Genomic DNA, 19,067 nt, shown 5'->3' on the forward strand with positions numbered 1-19,067 from the left:
TTTTCCTCTAAGAGTTTTATAGTATCCAGCCTCACATTTAGGTCTTTAATCCATTTTGAGTTTATTTGTGTTTTAGAGAATATTCTAATTTCATTCATTTACATGTAGCTTTCCAGTTTTCCCAGCACACTTATTAAAGAGACTGTCTTTCTCCACTGTATGTTCTTGCCTCCTTTGTTGTAGATTAATTGACCATAGATGCGTGGGTTTATTTCTGGGCTTTCTATCCTGTTGCATTGATCTATATTTCTGTTTCTGTGCCAATACCATACTGTGTTGATTACTGTAGCTTTGTAGTATAGTCTGAAGTCCTGGAGCCTGATTCCTCTAGCTCCATTTTCTTCCTCAGGATTGCTTTGGCTATTCAAGTCTTTCGTGTTTCCATAATCCTTTTAATATGCTGCTGAATTTGATTTGCTACTATTTTGTTGAGGATTTTTTCATCTGTATTCAGAAGAGATATTGGTATGTAGTTTTCTTGTCATATCTTTGTCTTTTGTGTCAGGGCAATGCTGGCTTTATAGAATGAGTTTAGATGTATTCCCTCGTTTTCTGTTTTTTTGGAAGTGTTTGAGAAGAATTGGTGTCAGTTCTTCTTTAAATGTTTGGTAGAATTCGCCAATGAAGCCACCTTGTCCTGTGCTTGACTTTGTTGTGAGGATGTTGATCATTGATTCCGTGTCTTTACTTATTATAAATCTTTTGTTTATTCTTGAGTAGCTTTTGGTAGTTTGTTTGTTTCTAGGAATTTTTCCATTTCATCTAGGTTGTCCAGTTTATTGGCATTCATAATATTCTCTTATAATGCCTTTTAGAAACATTTTTGTAAAGTTTGTAGATTACAGACTTGATTACATTTCTGATTTTAGTAATTTGAGTCTTTTCCCTTTTTTCTTAGTTAATCTAGCTAAAGGTTTGTTAATTTTTAAAATCTTTCTTAAGAATCAACTTTTGGTTTTGTTGATTTTTCTCTATTACATTTGTATCTTCTATTTCACTTATCTCTGTTCTAATATTTATGATTTACTTCCTTCTGCTAGGTTGAGTTTAGTTTGCTCTTCTTTTTCTACCTCTTTAAGGTATAAAGATCAGTTATTGGTATAAGATGTTTCTTGCTTTTTAATGTGGGCTTTACAATTATAAATTCCCATCTGAGCACCACTTTTGCTGTGTCCTATAAATTTTGGTATGTTGTGTTTTCATTTTCATTTGTCTCAAGATATTTTCTAATTTCCTTTAGGATTTCTTCTTTCACCCATTGGTTGTTTAAGAGTGTGTTGTTTAATTTTCTCATGTTTGTGAATTTTCTGGTTTTTCTTTTTCTTTTTATTTCCAATTCATTCCATTGTGGCCAGAGAAGATACTGTTATGATTTAAATATTTTAAAACATATTGAGACTTATTTTGTGGCCTGACATATGGTCTATACTAGAGATTGTGCCATGTGCACTTGGAAGAAGAATATGTATGGCTGTTATTCTGTGTATTTTTCTCAATATGTCTGTTAGATCTAATTGGTTTATAGTGTTGTTCAAGTACTCTGTTTTCTTATTGATCTGTTTAGTTGTTCTATCCATTATTGACAGTGAAGTATTAGAGTCTCCAACTTTTATTGTAGAACTCTATACCCTCAGTTACGTCAGTGTTTGATTCATGTATTTGGGGTCTCTGTTGTTAGGTGTGTATATGTTAAATAATTGTTAAATCTTCTTGACTGATTGACCCTTTTATCAATATATGATATTCTTTGTTTTGTAACATGTTTTGTCTTAAAGTCTGTTTTGTCTGATACTAGTATAGCCACCCCTGCTCTCTTTGGTTTCTGTTTTCATGGAATATCTTTCAATCATTATTTCTTCAAATATTCTTTCTTCTCCTTTTTGGGACTACCCTTAGGTGTATGTTGGTACATTATACAAATTGATAAAATAAGAAAAGTCATATAACATCTCAAATAATACTTGAATGGTATTTGATAAAATTTTACATCAATTTCTTACTTTAAAACAAAACTAAATAAAAGGACTTTTAGAATCAAAGGATATTTTCTTAACTGAAGTATTGTCTGGCAGAAACATTTATGTAATATATATAAAAAGTTTTCTAAGTGATTGTTCTCAAAAGGAAAAAAGACAATAATATTAAGTCATTAACTTTCATATGCGGTAAATATCATTAACATTCATTAAAAACATCTCTATTGCTAAAGCTTACTTAAAAATAGATACTATATATTACTTAGGCCAGTGAAGAACAAAATAACCTGTTAGCCTATGCAATAGATTGTGAGCTCCTGTAGAATGTCATCCCCATGAGGGCAGGGAATTTTGTTACATTTATTCCCACTGGTTTACTCCCAGAACCTAGGACAGTGCTTTGTGCTATATACAAATGAGTGAATAAATGAGTAAATGAGAATTTAAGGATTAATTAGTGCTAAAATGTGTCCTAGTCTCATGAGATAACAGTTTAGAAGCTGTGCATTTTCAGATAACAAAAAAGCACCTTACACAGTGCAAGCTGGTATAGGTACAAAGATCTGCAAGATAATATTATGTTTTTAATTTTCAATTTTGATTTGTCATAGAGGAAAAATAATGACAAATAGGGTTCGATGAAGTTTTTTCCTTTGTGGTTCAAGCATTTCTACTGTTTACCTGGTGGAGTGGTGGTTCTGGTGGAGTGGTTGAGGATGATGAGTAGGGTCTTGGCAGGAAGAACTAGCAGAGCATTTGTCTGTCAATCCCTTGTGCATGATAGTGTACACTGATTCTTTTATAGCTATTTCAAATTTGTGATCCAGATGAGAAAATTGAGGTAAGTACGTTAGCTTCAGTTAAAACCAAAAACTAAAACCAGTCCTCAGTAATTTTATTTATGCTTTTGTATTCGGGGGAGGATTTCTCATTTATTTTTTAATGTTGCATTTAGCACAGCATATACAAAGAGGAATAGCTGTATATTTGCTAAAATTTTAGGAAAGAAATGAAAAGACCATGCATGTGTATAGAAAACACAAGTTAACATAGATACGAGAGAATGAAGATGGCAAAACAATGTCTGAAAAATCATAATATGGAAATGCAGAAGGCAGGAGACATGAAGTAATAAATTCACTGTTATCAATTTTAGGTATATCTATAGTACTGGGAAACCTCCTGGCATATTTAAATGAAAGTATAGGAGAAACTTTCAGGAAAGAATATTAGCATTTATTAAATTTTAGAAAACAGAGTTGAAAGATCTAAATAATTGAAATTATTTTGATTCCAAAGAAATAGATAGATAGTATCTCAAAAGTCATTTGGAGGAAATGGTAAATTTATTATTTAACCCACAGATGGAAATTATTGGTAGAGGTATCAGTGAGTCAGAATTTGATTAATATAAGAAAGAATTGTTCAAAATAGGCCCTGTTCAATATACAATCGGCTGTTTTGTGAAGTAGTGACCTCTTTATGAATGAACGGAGCATGCCCATCTACACGGTGCTGTGGGTGGGCTCCTGCTTTGGGGGTGAGTTTTGTCTCAGTGATGTTATAGGTTGTCCCTAATCTCAGATTCTTTCACCTCATATGGGTCATATTATGTTGTTTATATTGTTCTGCTGTTTTCCATGTCTCCTGAGGATATTTTTTAGAAAATGTATTTAAACTGTAGCCCTAAGTTTTAATACTAAGTATGACCTAAGCAAGGTTGTTTGTTTTGTTTAATATTTATTTATTTATTTATTTATATTTATTTTGGCTGCGCTGGGTCTTAGTTGTGGCATGCGGGATCTTCGCTGCGGCGTGCAAACTTCTCAGTTGCGGCATGCATGTGGGATCTAGTTCCTCGACCAGGGATCGAGCCCGGGCCCCCTGCACTGGGAGCATAGAGTCTTACCCACTGGACCACCAGGGAAGTCCCTCAAGGTTTTTGATCCATCAGAAACCTTTAGAGATTCTCATCTGGAGACTGTATACTGGGCTGATGACTTCCCAAATCACCTTCCATTATTTATCGAAACATCTTTTGAAATTATCCAGTGTAGTTGATTAGACCATGATTATACTGTGGCCTTCCTTGTCCTAGATTTGGATCCTATGATAAATTGGATCATAAGTTGGATAAATTGGATGTGTAGCAAATTGTCACAAGCTACAAAAATATAAAAATAAATTTGTCTTAGTTTCTCTCAAAAGTTGCTGAGGAAAAGAGCTTGGGTGTCATTTCATTTCTCTGTAGTGCTGCATATGACCTCCCCTAAACTCAGTAGCTTAAAACAACAATTTATAATTTCTCATGGTTCAGTGAATGGGCTGGGCAGTTCTGCTGGTCTCACCTGGGCTTGCCCACGTGGATACATTCAGGTGGAGTTCTGCAAAGGCTGCTAGGGTGGGCAGCGGGGCATGTCACATGATTATCTGGGGAGGTTGATTGGGACTGATTTTTTTTAAAAACCTATGTTCTTATTTTTTTTAATTGATGAGATCTTAATAGGATATGGTAATTTCTGGGAAAATTAGATAATGTAATGATGCAGATTAGAGAAATTATTCAAAAAAGGTTAACAAAAGTGCCAGTAAATGTTTTGAAGGATCTGGTTCAAATACAGTTTTCTCTGTCTCCTCTTCTGAGTTTCTCTTCCCTGTGCCTGGGCTTGTCCCCCCGGGAACTCCTGGGGAATGACCTGTGGCGTAATAGCAATATGCCTGGAAGTGTTTTCGAAAACCATTGATCACAATCACTGCTTCCACTGTCCACACTTGAACACTGGTGTGTTGATGTTAGCTGACATCTCCTTCCCAGAGTCCCGTAAACAAAGAAACACGGAGGAAGCAGCTGCATGTTTTTAGTTTAGATTTATTTAAATTATAGAAGTAATATTTACTTATTTTGACAATGAAAAAAATAGAGACATGTAGAAAGATAGTCTCTCTCCCTTTAGCCATCTTAAAGTCTACTCCCTTGGAAATAGTTTGTATCTTTTGACTTCCTTTGAAATAGTTTGCATCCTTTTACATCCTTTTCTTTGTATAAACTAACATAAAATGTGTGAGTTGAATTGCTTTATAAAACTGGCTTTAAACTGTACAGTACACATTCTTAAGCAACTTGTTTCTATTATTTTAAAATGTATTATGGACATATCTCCATGCAAATAAATTCAGATCTGTGTTATACTTTTCCATAAGGGCATACCTGTACCATAGTGTGAATATGCCATAATTTATTTATTCCCCTGTTAAAGTGCAGTTACATTATTTCCAGAGTTTTGCCACCACAAACTTTTTGGTGAAATAAACAAATATCGTGCACTTTCCGATAAAATAAACAACCTTGTACATATATACATAAGTATGAGTGTTTTCATTTACTTACGATAATTTACCAGACAGAATAAGATTGCTGAGTCAGAGGATCAGTATATGTTTTATTATAATAAATATTTCTGAATTACTTTTAAAAAGGTAGCAGAAAAAAATTTTCAGTAGGTTGAGACTGTCTTTCTTATAGCCTTACCATATAAACTTTTAAAAATTATTTTATTTTTATCAAAACAAAAATATATATGGTTTAAAAAGCAAATTAGTACCACAAAGCAATGGTGTCCTTCTTTTTCTCCTGTTCTGCTTTTAATGTGGAACCACTTTTAACTCTTAGATGTTTCTTTTGGTACACAGATCTACATATCTAAATATACAAGATACTTATAGAGTTCTCTTTCAGTTTTTAAGTTTGAGGCATTATCTCTTGACCTCCTTCTAAGACACTGTGCTTTATACCCAGGGCCCATCACATTCTCATAGTACAGGCAGGCAGCTATTTCAGATGTTGGTTAATGTGTACTTTGCATTGACTTTTTCATGATTATGTTAATTAACCTTTTTCACAGTAGAGCCTTAAAGTAGCCAACTGTTAATTTGTTTCTAGAATTAATAATTGGCTTGTTTTTCTGTTTGCTTTACTTTCTCTGTACCCATCACTAATGCTTCACCAAACCCTGCCTTAAAGTATATATTAAACACTCTCAATATGCTTAAATACATCGTGTTCTTCTGTCTTAGTTTATATTTTATACTTTATTTCATTTAAGAGGTTTTAGAGACTTCTCTCCTGTAGCCCTCTGTCCTCTTGCTCCAGTCTTTACTCCTTAGTTTCCAGACTTTTTCTTAGCTCTCTGCTGAGACCATCCTTTACTGTCATCCCAAGGCTTACCTTTTCCTTTTTCTTATGGAGGATTATCTGTTTCCTGAATCTCAAGTCTTTCCAGTTTTGGGTTCACTTATTTATTTTGGTGGAGCACCTCCATTAGGAGCTTTCTGAAAAAGAGTGCTTGCCAGATACATTTCTGAGTCCTTACAAGTATCTTGATTGATTCTTTCATTGGATATAAAATTCTAAGTTAGAAGTGATCTTCAGATGGAATTTTGAAGGAATTTCTCCTGTGTCTTCTGGGGCCAAGCATTGCTATTGAGAAGTCGGATGACAATTTGATTTGCTATTTTTGTCCCTGAAAGCTTTTAAAGATGTTTTCTTTATTATCACTGTTGTAAAATTTTGTGATAATATGCCTTACATTATGCTGTGGACATTTTATGGATCCTTCCAATCTGAAAGGCAATTATGTTTTTATATCCTTATTATTTTGGCATTGGTCCTCCTTGATTGATGCTTTCATGTTTAAATGGTATGAAATGTCCACTTTTTTGGGGCATCTCTCTCTTCAGGGACTAGGTTTCAGTATTCTCTACCTTGCTAAATCCAGTTACCACTCAGTTCATTTTGCATCTTCCAAAAAAAACATGTGTAGCTATTTCTTGTCTAATGATGTCTTCTCTCTTTATTCAACCGATTCTTTGATAAAAGAAAAATACCATAATGTAATTTTAGTGGGAATATGAGGGAAAGGGAAGGTAGGTATAAATATTCAGTCTTCTTTGTTTTATCAGAAGACAGCAATAATGTCTTAAAAACATTTAACTAATTGCTCATGAAGAAGGTAGCAATTATTTTTTAAGCTGCTAAAACATAATAGAAAATATACTTTGCTTGTGTTTTTTCCCTGATTTATACAAATTATTAGTTTTAAATCAGCACCTGAATTTTCTTTGTTCTATAAACACTGTCACACTTCCTTACTTGTTCAGTTAAAACATTTCTTAAAACCCAGCTTCATAACTTCCCCTCTGTTTGCTCACAAGAAAACCATTTCCAAACATTTTTATTCTGTACACTGATCTTGATACAGTCTTTCACATAATGATGAATAGTAAGTTTTTATCATTATGTAGCATGCTTATGAAGTAATCATTTTTTTTAAACATAGTGCCAAGGTCAGTAGATCATCCTAAGTGGAACTGGAGGACTAAACCAGAAAGCCGTGATTTTGATGAATTGAACCACATCCTTCAAGAGAGCAAGAAACTGGGAAAAGCCCTTGAGAATCTCTCTCGAAGTAAGTTCATTTACTTCATTATAATTGGAATTCCTAACCAATATTAAAGTAGAAACATTCGTTACTATTACCAGTAACATATTTCCAACATCCTCATTATAATTCCATGAGAGGTTGAGGAGTTCTAAGAGCGTGAGATGGGAAACGAGGACTGATCTTGCATGTTCCAGGGATTCGTGGGAAGACTAGTTTATATAGAGTAGGAGGGGCTGTAGACCCCCTCCCCACAATGGCTGTTTGATTCCAGTCTCTCTACAAGGTCTTTGTTCGTTACCCAGGTGAGCTGTACCCCTAATGGTACCTTACTCATTCTCCTCTTTTGAACCCTGTTGTTCTGTGTCATCCCAGTTAATGCATGTACCTGTTTCTTCCATGACCTTCTGATGTCTGTAAGCTTCTTAAGGATAGTGACTGGACCAGATTCTTCTTAGAATCCTCTCAGAACCTAGCAACGTGCCTTTTTGTAAAAGCAATGATCTGTAATCCTAGGGCCTGGGTCAGAAGTTTTGCTCTGCCACCTATGAGGTGAATAACATTACGTAAATCATTAAACCTGTACGAGCCTTGGTTCTCTCATCTCCAGATCAGGAAGACATGATTCTGTGTCCCTCTTCTGATAGGTGAGAAGGTTTGAAATGATACGTTTCAAGTAAAAACTTTTAAATGTTATTGTTGTGAGAGTAGACAAACAAATATTTTGATTTGATAAATGCATTCTATGTATGTAGAAATACATATGTACTTTATGGTTTTAGTAGTGAGTTCAAGGTATTTCTATCTTTCTCTGGTTCTAAAGTAGCTCTCAATTTTAAAAATTAGGCACCTCTAGATGCATATTAATGCTGTAGCCTCAGTAAAATTTTCTTCTGGTATTATGGAATATTAAAGATTCTTAAATGGAAAATAGAACACTAGCAAATTCTAGTAGATTATATTTGAGGATCAGTATGTTTTTTAAAATAGCATAGTGTTACTAGTTTCATGATATTTTTTAAAGTTAGAAATTACCCTTGGTATATTTTGGGAGAAGTTTATATATATATGTATATATGTGCGTGTGTGTGTGTTTATATATTGTATTATACTGTAATTATATATTCATATACTATATTTTATTGTAGTATAATTTTATATAGAGAGATTTAGTTTTTTCATACTTCTTAATTTATAATTCACTAGAGCCTTTTTTATTAGACTTTTGTGTAGTGAACCTGTCTCAGAAGTTAACTTGACTTATGATAGGGTCTCGTAGTTTTGCCATTAGTAGAAACTCTTTGGTTGGGATTCAAGAAAATCCTGCTTTTGTCTAGATTTACTATTGGAGCAAATAATGATAAAGTGAGTTTTCAGCTAATTATTACGTTCATGAAAAGAACCTTACCTATTAATATGCCAAAGGCTTTACGTGTGTATATGTATGTATGTCTTACCCCTTTGGTCAGAGTCTGTGGCTCTTTATAGACTCTCAATTTATCTATAAACGTGAGTTTAAAAAAAGATTGAAGAAAATGCCCAATTATTACACATCTTCACTTATAGTATTAGTCAATTTTTGTCCTTTAAAACACGACAACTACCTTTTAAACACTTGTTTTATCATTGTTAACTTGTAAGAAAGCATTTGACCACTAACTAAAACTTTTAAATAAAGGAGTCTGATGCACTTGCCCAGATCTGTAGCAGACGCGTCAAGGTTCACACTGTGGTCTGTCCAGGAAAACCTAGCCTTAGATGGGGGCTCGCAACTGAGTTGTCTGAGCAGAAGCGAGAGGGAGCTATGACAGGGGCTCATTTAACGCAGGCAGGGAAGTCTGGAGAAATAAAATGGCTGGGGTAGCGGTTGATCAGGAGAGTAGAAGAGATGCAGGTTTGGGACATTACTCTTGGGACAGGGTCAGGGCCAGAGAAGGTGTTGGGTGAGTCCGTAGCTTGGCCAGAGTACGGTGTAACATTCAGCGTCTATGTATATGATGTATATGATGGAGAGTTGTTTTTGGCTTCATTGATCGTTTTAAGGGGGCTCTGTTTTTTGTGGCAGTAGTGGTGGTGTTTATGTGGCATAAGGGAGCAGTTGGTCACACAGGGAGGGGTCGCTCATTTCTCTGTATAAGTTTTTTGAGTCTCTTTTGGAACAAGATGCTACTTTCTTGTATGACTTGAGTTTCTGTGATTTTCGCTGAGATTTAATATTAACGTCTTGTCTTAGGCCCAGCATGTATCTAACTACTCAGTTATCAGTTCACCTGAGATGGTGATTGTAAATGAGTAGAAATTCAGCCTTATCATTTACTATGTTTATGTACTGATCTTGCTGCCCAGAATTGAGCTATTTAATCTCAAACTGTTCTTCCATCTTCCTGAAGGAGGATGTCGTTCACTCTTGTTTGATCTTGTTTGACTCTTATAATGGCTGTGGCTTGGTAAGTCTTTCTCTAATCTAATGGTAACTTTATTAACCATTGTTTTATTTACTAGGAAGACTTAGGGAATGGACTCTTTTCTCCAGTTATAGTCAAAAGGAATGTTCATTGTCTTGTTATTGTGGACCTTTTTCTCCTGTGTCACAGGAAAGGTTGAAAGTTTTTAGTGATCTCCTAATTTTCATACAGTCTCTGATAGAATTCTCTCTGGCAGGGTTGGTCTTTGCTTTATCTTAGTTATACTTTCTAAAAGATGTTACATACTTTTAAAGTATTTGTTATTTAGTTGAGATTGACAGCAAAAAATCATTTATATCCCTCAAAATGGTAGAATTATCTCATCTCTACAGCTGTCAGCTTATGCAGACTGTACCATGCTGTCTTTCTGGCTTTTTGCAAACCTCTCGATGTAATGCTTTATCTTAAAGTCAGTCATGAACTGTGACACTCCTCATGCTGTGATTGTCTCCTCAAGGTATACGTGTTAGAATAACTTCAGTGGCTTGGAATAATGCCAGTTATTAGTTTTGTGACCTTGGGAATGTTTCTTAACCTCTCTGTGTTTCTGTCACCTTTACTGTAAAATTGCAATAATCATGGTACTATTTCTGAAGGTTTTGTGACTATCACATGAGATGCTGTATCTAAAGTGCTTGATATGGTACCTGGTATGAAATAATTGCTAATTAAATGTTAGATATAATATTCAGTTTCTATTATTGTATAACAAATTACCACAAACTTAGCAGCTTTAAAGAGTACAGATTTATTATTTTACGATTTCTGTGCCTCAGGAGGATGGGTGCGGGTCAGCTGGGTCCTCTGCTCAGGGTCTGGGCAGGCTGAAATTAAGGTCCCGGCTGGGGCTGTGATCTCACCTGGGCTTGGGGTCTTCTAAGCTCATTCTTGTTGTTGGTCACATTCAGTGCTTGCTCTTGCAGCACTACGATCCCTGTTTTCTCACTGGCTGTTGGCCAGGGGTTGTTCTTAGACCATTCTCAGGTCCTTGCCTTGTGGCCTCCTCCTCTCAAAACAACAATGCACTGTTTCTTCTTAGAAGCCACTGGGGAGCATCTCTCTGAAGCTTTGCCTTCTTATAAAGGGCTCATCTGATTAGGTCAGGGCCACCAGGATAATCTCCCTTCTGATTTACTTAGTCAGCTGTTTAGTAACCAAATCAGGAGAGTGATACCCTTTCATCTTCAGTGGTCCCACCATGCAGACTCAAAGGGAAAGGACTGCACAGGTATGTATCTTGGGAGCCGTCCTAGAATTCTGCCTGCCACAGATACTGTTAGTGTTATTACTGTTTATCCCTAACAGCCTGTAACATGCTTCAACTGAGTGCTGCCCAACAGAAATGTAATATGAGCCACATGTGTGATTTTATATGTTCAAATAGGCACATTTCAAACAAGGAAAAAGAAATTAAGATTAATTTTAATAAAATATTAACCCAGTATATCTAAATTATTATCAGTTTAATTTGTATTCCATATAAAAATTATTATTGAGGCATTTTATGTTCTTTTCCTTTCATACTGAGGCTTCAAAAATCTGGTGTGAATTTTATTCCACAGCACACCTCAGCATGTATGAGCCATGTTTCAAATGTTCATTAGCCATATGCGTGGCTCCCACGTTGAACACCAGAGCTCTACCTAATGTTAAAACAAACACACACAAAAGCCCTTCTCTTGAGGTTGAGTTTCCTCAGACAGAGGTACAACAGAATTCCTTCTTCCTCTTTCATCCAAATTTTCAAAAAGAATAGTTAACACGCGTGGTCTCCACCAGCTCATCTTCCTCTCACCCCTCAGTGTAGTTACATAATTGCACCCATCATTCTACTGAGACCTTTCTCACTATGGTCACCAATTGAATCCAAGTTGTCAAACTGAATGAACACTCTTCCTCATCTTACAGAGTTGCTCTGGTAGTTTTAACACCGTTGATTACTTTGTCTGCCTTCAAACTCTCCGATCTTTGAGTTTCTGGGACTTGGCCCTCATTTGATCGTCTTTGGATGCTCTCCACATCACATCTTGTAGGTTTCATTCTGACACTTCTCTTTCTTTCCTGCCGCTATGAATGCTGTTCCCACAGTTCATTCTCTGCCTCTGTTCTTTCAAATGCTCTCTGTGTCCAGCCTTATCCTCCCTCATAGATTTAATTATCACCCCTACACAACTAACTCACATAAGTGTATTTCCCATCCAGACTGTGTATGCTTTTATACAAGCTGGTGGATATCCCACTGCCATGCTAAATTCAATATATCTAAGTAGATCATACCTCCTTCTTCACTGTGACCTTTCTTCTTCACGCTTTGTCTCAGCTGTTGGCATCATCAGTTACTGGTTCAGCCAGGCTGGAGCCCTTCTAGACTCGTCTTTCTCCCTAACTGTTAATAATTAATTTCCAAGTGTTGCTATTTTCCCTCTATCTTGGGTATGATTTTCTTCTCTGCCACATTAGCACCCTCTAATTCACGCTCAGCACCACTGACCAGACCATTGGTTTATCCATTTAACATGTTCCATTTTGTTTCATTTCATTCCTGCCCCATGACAGAAAAAACAGGTGCAGTCCCTGCTCATATTGAGCTTGTGGCTGGAGGGATTACCATGACCTTAAGTTAGGCGAGTCTTATGGCCAAAATCTCTGTGGCTTAATACAGTATAAGTATTTAGTCACTCCATATAGTGTTCCAGGGTTGCAGACAGTTCTATCCTGTTATTCTACTATCTTTAGCACCTGATCCAAGGGTCCTGAAAGCAGAAGGAGACAATAGAGGATTATGGGGGTGGTTTCTAATGCCTAGAGGTGGAAGTGCTCACGTTACATCACCCACATTCTACAGCTGACTGCAAGGGAGGCTGGGGAATGTAGTCTAGCTTGTGAGCCCAGGAGAAATACGGAAATAGTTTGAAGCATGAATAACCATTCCTGTCCACACTCTTGTTTCTCTGTATCTCCAAACAGCCCTCACTGCAGTCAGTGGGATGGATCTAGAGTGAAGACCTGACACCACTTGTTGCAGACATTCAAGGGCTCCTTAAAACCTCATAGAAGGTGCTCCATGCTCTGACCCTTAGTCATGTGTCCAGTAGCACCTCTCATGACTCATCATCAGGCCACTTGTGCACCAGTAACAGGGAAGTTTTTCACACTCACTGATGTTTCCCCATTTCATGTATTTGCTTACGCTGTGTCTGTACCCTGAAATCACACCCCCACTTGCCCCAAGCTAATTTCTGCTCCTCTCTTTAGCCTCAGCTCAAATGCCACTTGATGATTTAGTGCTGCTGTCTTCCTGTGGAATGGATCTGGTACCCCTCCTTTTGCGCTTCCATGCTTTTCTCTGTACGCGCTTAAACGCTGTGATCTGCTTTCACAGCCCTCTGAACTCTGAGCTGCGGGGAGTCCAGGGGCACCTGGACTCTCCAGCATGTAGCGCAGTGGTCTGCACATAATTCAGTCACAATTCGCTGGGCGAGTGCCCCCTCTGCTTCCATTTCTTCCTGGTCCGTCTTCTCTGTGACCCCTCCCTTACTCTTTCTTCACTGCAGATCTACCTCCTGCTTCTCTAAGTGTGGGCCTTTGATGTCATATTACATAGGTTTTGGTTTTTATATATTTGATTTATTTTTGCTGAGATCTTTGGCTTTAACTGTGGCCTGTCTATTAAATTAAACAGCCAGGTAAGCAAGTAGGAGCCCAAGGCTTTTCTGAGCTTAAGGCTTTTGCTGCTTTTGGCAGTTTTCTGTGAAGGAAGGCAATGATAGGATGAGTATCTTTAGTCCATTTAGACATTGGTCTACAGATTGTAGTTCATGTGAAACACCGGCTGGAGCTTTTCCGAGGAAAAAAGCCCAGCTGTTGGGAGAACAGAGGACAGATGTTTATGCTCTGTGACTGATAATAGCCATCTGGACTCAGCCAAGAAAAAAATAACAGATGACTTTTTTTAGTTCAGCAATCCTGAACATCCCCTAAAAGTCTTTTCTGACAAACAGCCTGAGGAGTTAGAGAATAATAGCCTATGAGTGAAAATGGAAGCAGATGATGTGGTAATTGTTTGTTCATTGCATGCAGACCTCAAGTTTACCTTTCAGTAGGAGAGACAGTTGTGAAAAGCAGAATTTCAAAGCCTTGTAAGGAGACTTGTGGGAGCCTTCAACAAGGAGGTTTAGGGCCAACGTGGTGAAGAATATATCTGAGTAGAGTCTATAAGGATAAAAAGGTAAAGCTAAGGTAAAAGGAGAGTGAAGATGTGTCATGAAGTGGGAGGTTCCTGGCAGAAAAGCATGTGTGTAAAAAGAAGGAAGAAAATTCACAGAAAAATTTCAGAGAAAGAAGAAAATGTTGTATTGTTGATGCATTAAGGATGAAGTGAGTAATAAAGTCAACGAAGGTGGAAGTCTAGGTGGCAGGGGAGTCAGGGGGTGCAGATGATCCTGTGTTTTTGCACGATCACTCTGGTGCCACGTGGAAGATGGAATTGATACGGTTCATGTCTCAGGGCAAAAACCAGATGAAGAGAGCCTGAAATAGCGCGGTAGCTGTGGGATAGAAAAGAGGGAATGGTGTACGGCAGGCATTGGTGCTGGTCCGCGGCCTGTTGGCAGCCAGGCTGCACAGCAGGAGGTGAGCAGTGGGCAAGCGAGCGAAGCTCCATCTGCCACCCCCCCCCCCCCGTCGCCTGCATTACCGCCTGAACCATCCCCGCCCTCCCCCCGCATCCGTGGACAAATTCTAACATGAAACCAGTCCCTGGTGCAAAAAGATTGGGGACCGCTGGTTTAAGAAGTGTAGAAGGGCTTCCCTGGTGGTGCAGTGGTTGAGAATCTGCCTGCCAATGCAGGGGATACGGGTTCGAGCCCTGGTCTGGGAAGATCCCACATGCCGCAGAGCAACTGGGTCCGTGAGCCACAACTACTGAGCCTGCGCGTCTGGAGCCTGTGCTCCGCAACAAGAGAGGCCGCGATAGTGAGAGGCCCGCGCACCGCGGTGAAGAGTGGCCCCCACTTGCCGCAACTAGAGGAAGCCCTCGCACAGAAACGAAGACCCAACACAGCCAAAATAAATAAATTAATTAATATTAAAAAAAAAAAAAAGAAGTGTAGAAGATTATATGGTTAAGACTTGTTTATATGAAAGAGGTGTGAGGATAAAGAGAGAATGATGTGCTTAGATTGTTTTATTGTTTGGTTTTGTTTATAATCAAGGTGACTGGGTGCTGCCTCTGCCTCAGCTAGGAATTCAAGAGGGTTTGAGGGTGGAGGAGGAATGTTGTTTCGAACACCTTTGGTACATCCAAATGGTGTGGATAGCCCTCCTCTGTTCCCAGCACAGTCAAGTGTGTGTGTGTGTGTGTGTGTGTGTGTGTGTGTGTGTGTGTGTGTAAATTGCCTATTTGGAGAAGAAATTTGATTAGGGATATAGATACAGGAATCTTTAGTATATAGGGAAAAAGAGCCCTCCCCCAAACACATACCATCAACATTTGAGATACAGGTAGAAAAGTGATCTAGTTGACACTGAAAAGGAATTTTCGGACAGGTAGGATGAAAACCAAGGTAGAATGCTTTCAAAAAATCAAGGAGAGAAAATATTTCAGAAAATCTAGCTGTCCGAAGTGGCAGATAACTTGGTAAAAAAAAAAGAAGATGGGAAACATATTCATTGTGTGTGCAGCCGTCTCCAAGCTGTGCCTCCGTTGTTTCCTGCAATGGGATACATAATAGGAAAAGCTGGAGATTAAGTATCTTTTATTAGAGAAGGAAAAATGGATAAAGAAATCATGGTACATTCACACAATGGTATACTTTATAGTCATTAAAAATGATACTGTAGAAAATATTTACTAATATAAAAATAGTTTTCTACAAAAAGCTGATAACAAAATAGTATGTTTGCCTTTAATTTTGTTTTATATATGCATATAGAGGCATACAGCATTTGTACGTATGCCTATATACGCTCAAAAAATTATTTGGAAGAATTCACAAGAAACTGTTATCATTATTTATGAGTGGAGACTTGTTTTCCTTTTCCCTTTATTATATTTTCTATTTTGTTCTGTGATAAATATGTATCGGTTTGACCAAATGAAATAAAACAGGCTTTTGGCAAAAGGAAGAATGGGGGTAATCTGTCTTTACATTCTGATATCATTGGGATTTTTTCCAATAGGGAATCAGACTTTGGAAAATAGCTACTTCCAGTTTATACCATATGAATTTTCTGATCTACTCTCATGAAATGAATTACATTGACTAAGCTGTAAAGAATCGTGAAAATTTGCTACTTTCATTTCTCTTAGCTACAACCTGATTCTAACTCTAGGGCTAGCCTGATGCCTGGGAAAATGGAAATCTTGGTGGGGCAGGTGGCTCCTGTTTACTTGATCTAGCACAGCTCGGGATGTGAGAACTGTTTTGGAAGAAATTCCTGATACCACTGAGACCTCTTGGAGGGTTGGAATAAATGGAAAGGCCCATAAGTTGAAGGACACAAGTGAAAGTATCCAGATAGGTTTTGCAGTACAGCAGAATCAGGAACCAACCTCTGATATGCCTGTGGGAGCCCTTGCCTCTTTATCTAGAAGAGAAGCTTAGTTTCTGAAGGAACTCATTTCCCCCTGTTCATTTCCAAGAAGCCCACTTCTATCTGGGACACCATTGCTGCCCTAAGCCAAGCCTCTTTGGCTACTCGGAAAGGACAGTGTCTCCTGTAAGATCTCACTTGGGCTTTTAGGAAGACCATGTGATCCAGTATGCATCAAGAGTCCCGTAATCAAATCCTGGGCCTTCTTTCTTTACAACATATTGTAGCAACCCACTGTATTTTCTCTCGCATATTCTCTTCCCCACTGCTCCTCAGTTTCTATAAAATTTAAAAATATACCTTAAAATATGATGGATTTTGAGAGTTAATGAAGTGCCTAAAAGTTGTTAATCTCATCTCAAGGAATAGCTGTGAATGTTCTGCTTGGCACTGGGAGAAATATCCTGGCTCCTCAGTATGAATGGTTCTCATTAGAGCTTCCTGCTTCTGTAAAGAAGTGTTTCTTTAATATTCTTTCAATGGCTTTTAATCAGGTTAAGCTTTGATTAAAATCGAAATACAAAAAGTGAAAAATATCCTAGGCAATTTGACATGGATAATAGAGAACCTAAAGAATTATACAATATATAGTATTTATTTAGATAAATTCTTAGATAAAAATCATCAAAATATGTAAATGTTAAGAAAATATAATAATAGGTATCTGCAAAAATATGTAAGACCAGACATTTAGAACAATTAGAGTCATAATTTCTTCCCCAAACCAAGTTCCCCATTTAGTTAGTTTGAGCTTTATTCTGGGACTCATCGCTTCTTATACTTTAATATGTCTTCATAGCAACCTTTTTCTTCATCTTAATTTTCCATTGGTAAAATTTCTTGGCCCTGCAAAACAGCTCCTGATACTTGCTAAAACAGACAGTGAACAGAGGAGGTAGGGAGCTAGCTCGCAAGTGAGGTGCAAGTTCTGTGTGACGTGCATTTTGACCATTCAGCGTCATTAAGGCCTTTTGACTTACTTACCTGCAAGTTCTTGGCTACACTCTAGATAGGTGAAGTATTGCTGCCATCTTTGTGAATAATGGATTCATAAGTCTGAGGTGTAAAAGAAATTTAAAGACCAACTGATAACTTTCTAAAAACTGAGTGAGGAAACTCTTTTTGCAGGGCCAAGGGCATTAATGTAGAAAGTTAAAAATAATCAAGGGAGTTTCAAAAATCTCAGACAATTGAGTAACAGGTTATTTAATTCCAGATATCTAATTTTTATGATTTTGGATGAGAAAGAAAATTTGGTTTTATATATCTACTCTCCCTTTCTGTCTTTTAAAATAGAGTAAGTCTTTTAAATATTTATTTTTAAACAATATATTCAGTTCTAATCTTGAAATCATATTGGAAAGGAACATTTTTGTAATATTGTATCAATGTAAATATAAGCATTTGAAATATATATTCGGCTTCTATAAACTGGAATAATATGTTTACATAAACCATTTGGTACTGTATAAAATTCCTACATTATCTTGAAATCTGAGTTATTCCAGGTGACCCTGAATAATTTCATATATTTTTTAAAACCAAATATTCATAAATGTGTGATATGTTAGACCTCTAGAAATGTTTATCATTGCTCAGAAAGCTGTGGGATCTGTCTGTCTCACATGTACTCCCTACTGCAGACTCATTAGAATATCTCAGAGTTCTTTACCACACTCACTCAGTAGTCATGCTGCCCAGCTGCAATGCTACCTTCATGAAGCCTTCTCTCCCTGAACTGTTGAAGCAGGTACCTTCATAATACAGCAAGTTCTTGAATAATTGTTAAGCTTAGGTCACCCCGAACCCCCAGAGTCATGGCCGGACTCTGTTTTAGTGTAGTGACACATAAAAATTCTTAATTACCAACAACTTTTACCAAAGAAGAATTTTATAGAATATTGTTATGAAAAATTCATCTTGAATACACCTGTGTTTCTAGTTTTATCTACAAGGGGAAGAATGGTGCCATTTATTGAGATGAAGTAGGGCATAGTAGTTTTTCTGCTTTGTGTGTAATTAATTTACTAGTTTAGTGGACTGAGATGATATAGCAACTGGTAAAGTATCCTCCACAGACATTCCGTACCTAAGCAGAGAGGGGATCTTTACTCAGGTTCATTTTCTTGAGACTACTTTCAGATTTTCTCTTCCAACCCAGTTCATTCTTTCTTGTGCTTTAGAGTCTGCTGAACGTTGGCTTCAGTCTGTTCTTATTTTCTGTGTTTCCTTGGACTTCAAACTTTAGAATTTTCCTTGTCTCTTGGCCCAGGAAGGTGATAGTCACCATGACAGCAGAGCTAGAGACTGACACCTTGGTAAAGAAAAACAGACAGAGACAGCCAGGAGAGAGCAAAAGAGCTGCTGAGAATGAAAGATAGATGCAGACAAAGATTGAAGTGGAAAAGAATCTTTTCAGTCCTACTTTCTGTTCAATTTACATTGATTTTATGAACTTCCAGGAGCCTGAGGTTTGGAATTACTATGTGGAGGTCTATAGAAAAGCCAACCCCCAAATAAGGGCTAGGACTAGATTTGTCTGCAAAGGTTTAAATGAACCAGAAATCAGAAAGTATGCTAACCTCTGCCATCTC

At 37.3% G+C, this 19,067-nt stretch overlaps 1 protein-coding gene across 1 annotated transcript in view; it reads left to right on the top strand.

Annotated features, from left to right (window-relative positions):
• LOC309646883 (uncharacterized protein C8orf34 homolog) overlaps positions 1 to 19,067 on the top strand; it is a 351,104-nt gene that overhangs the window by 64,697 nt on the left and 267,340 nt on the right. Inside the window, 1 exon segment of the mRNA XM_082433666.1 lies at positions 7,313 to 7,441. Within this exon segment, the coding sequence (XP_082289792.1) occupies positions 7,313 to 7,441 (129 nt within the window).

This window comes from Balaenoptera physalus (assembly GCF_965194825.1).
Source record: "Balaenoptera physalus genome assembly, chromosome: 17".
Lineage (NCBI taxonomy): Eukaryota > Metazoa > Chordata > Mammalia > Artiodactyla > Balaenopteridae > Balaenoptera > Balaenoptera physalus.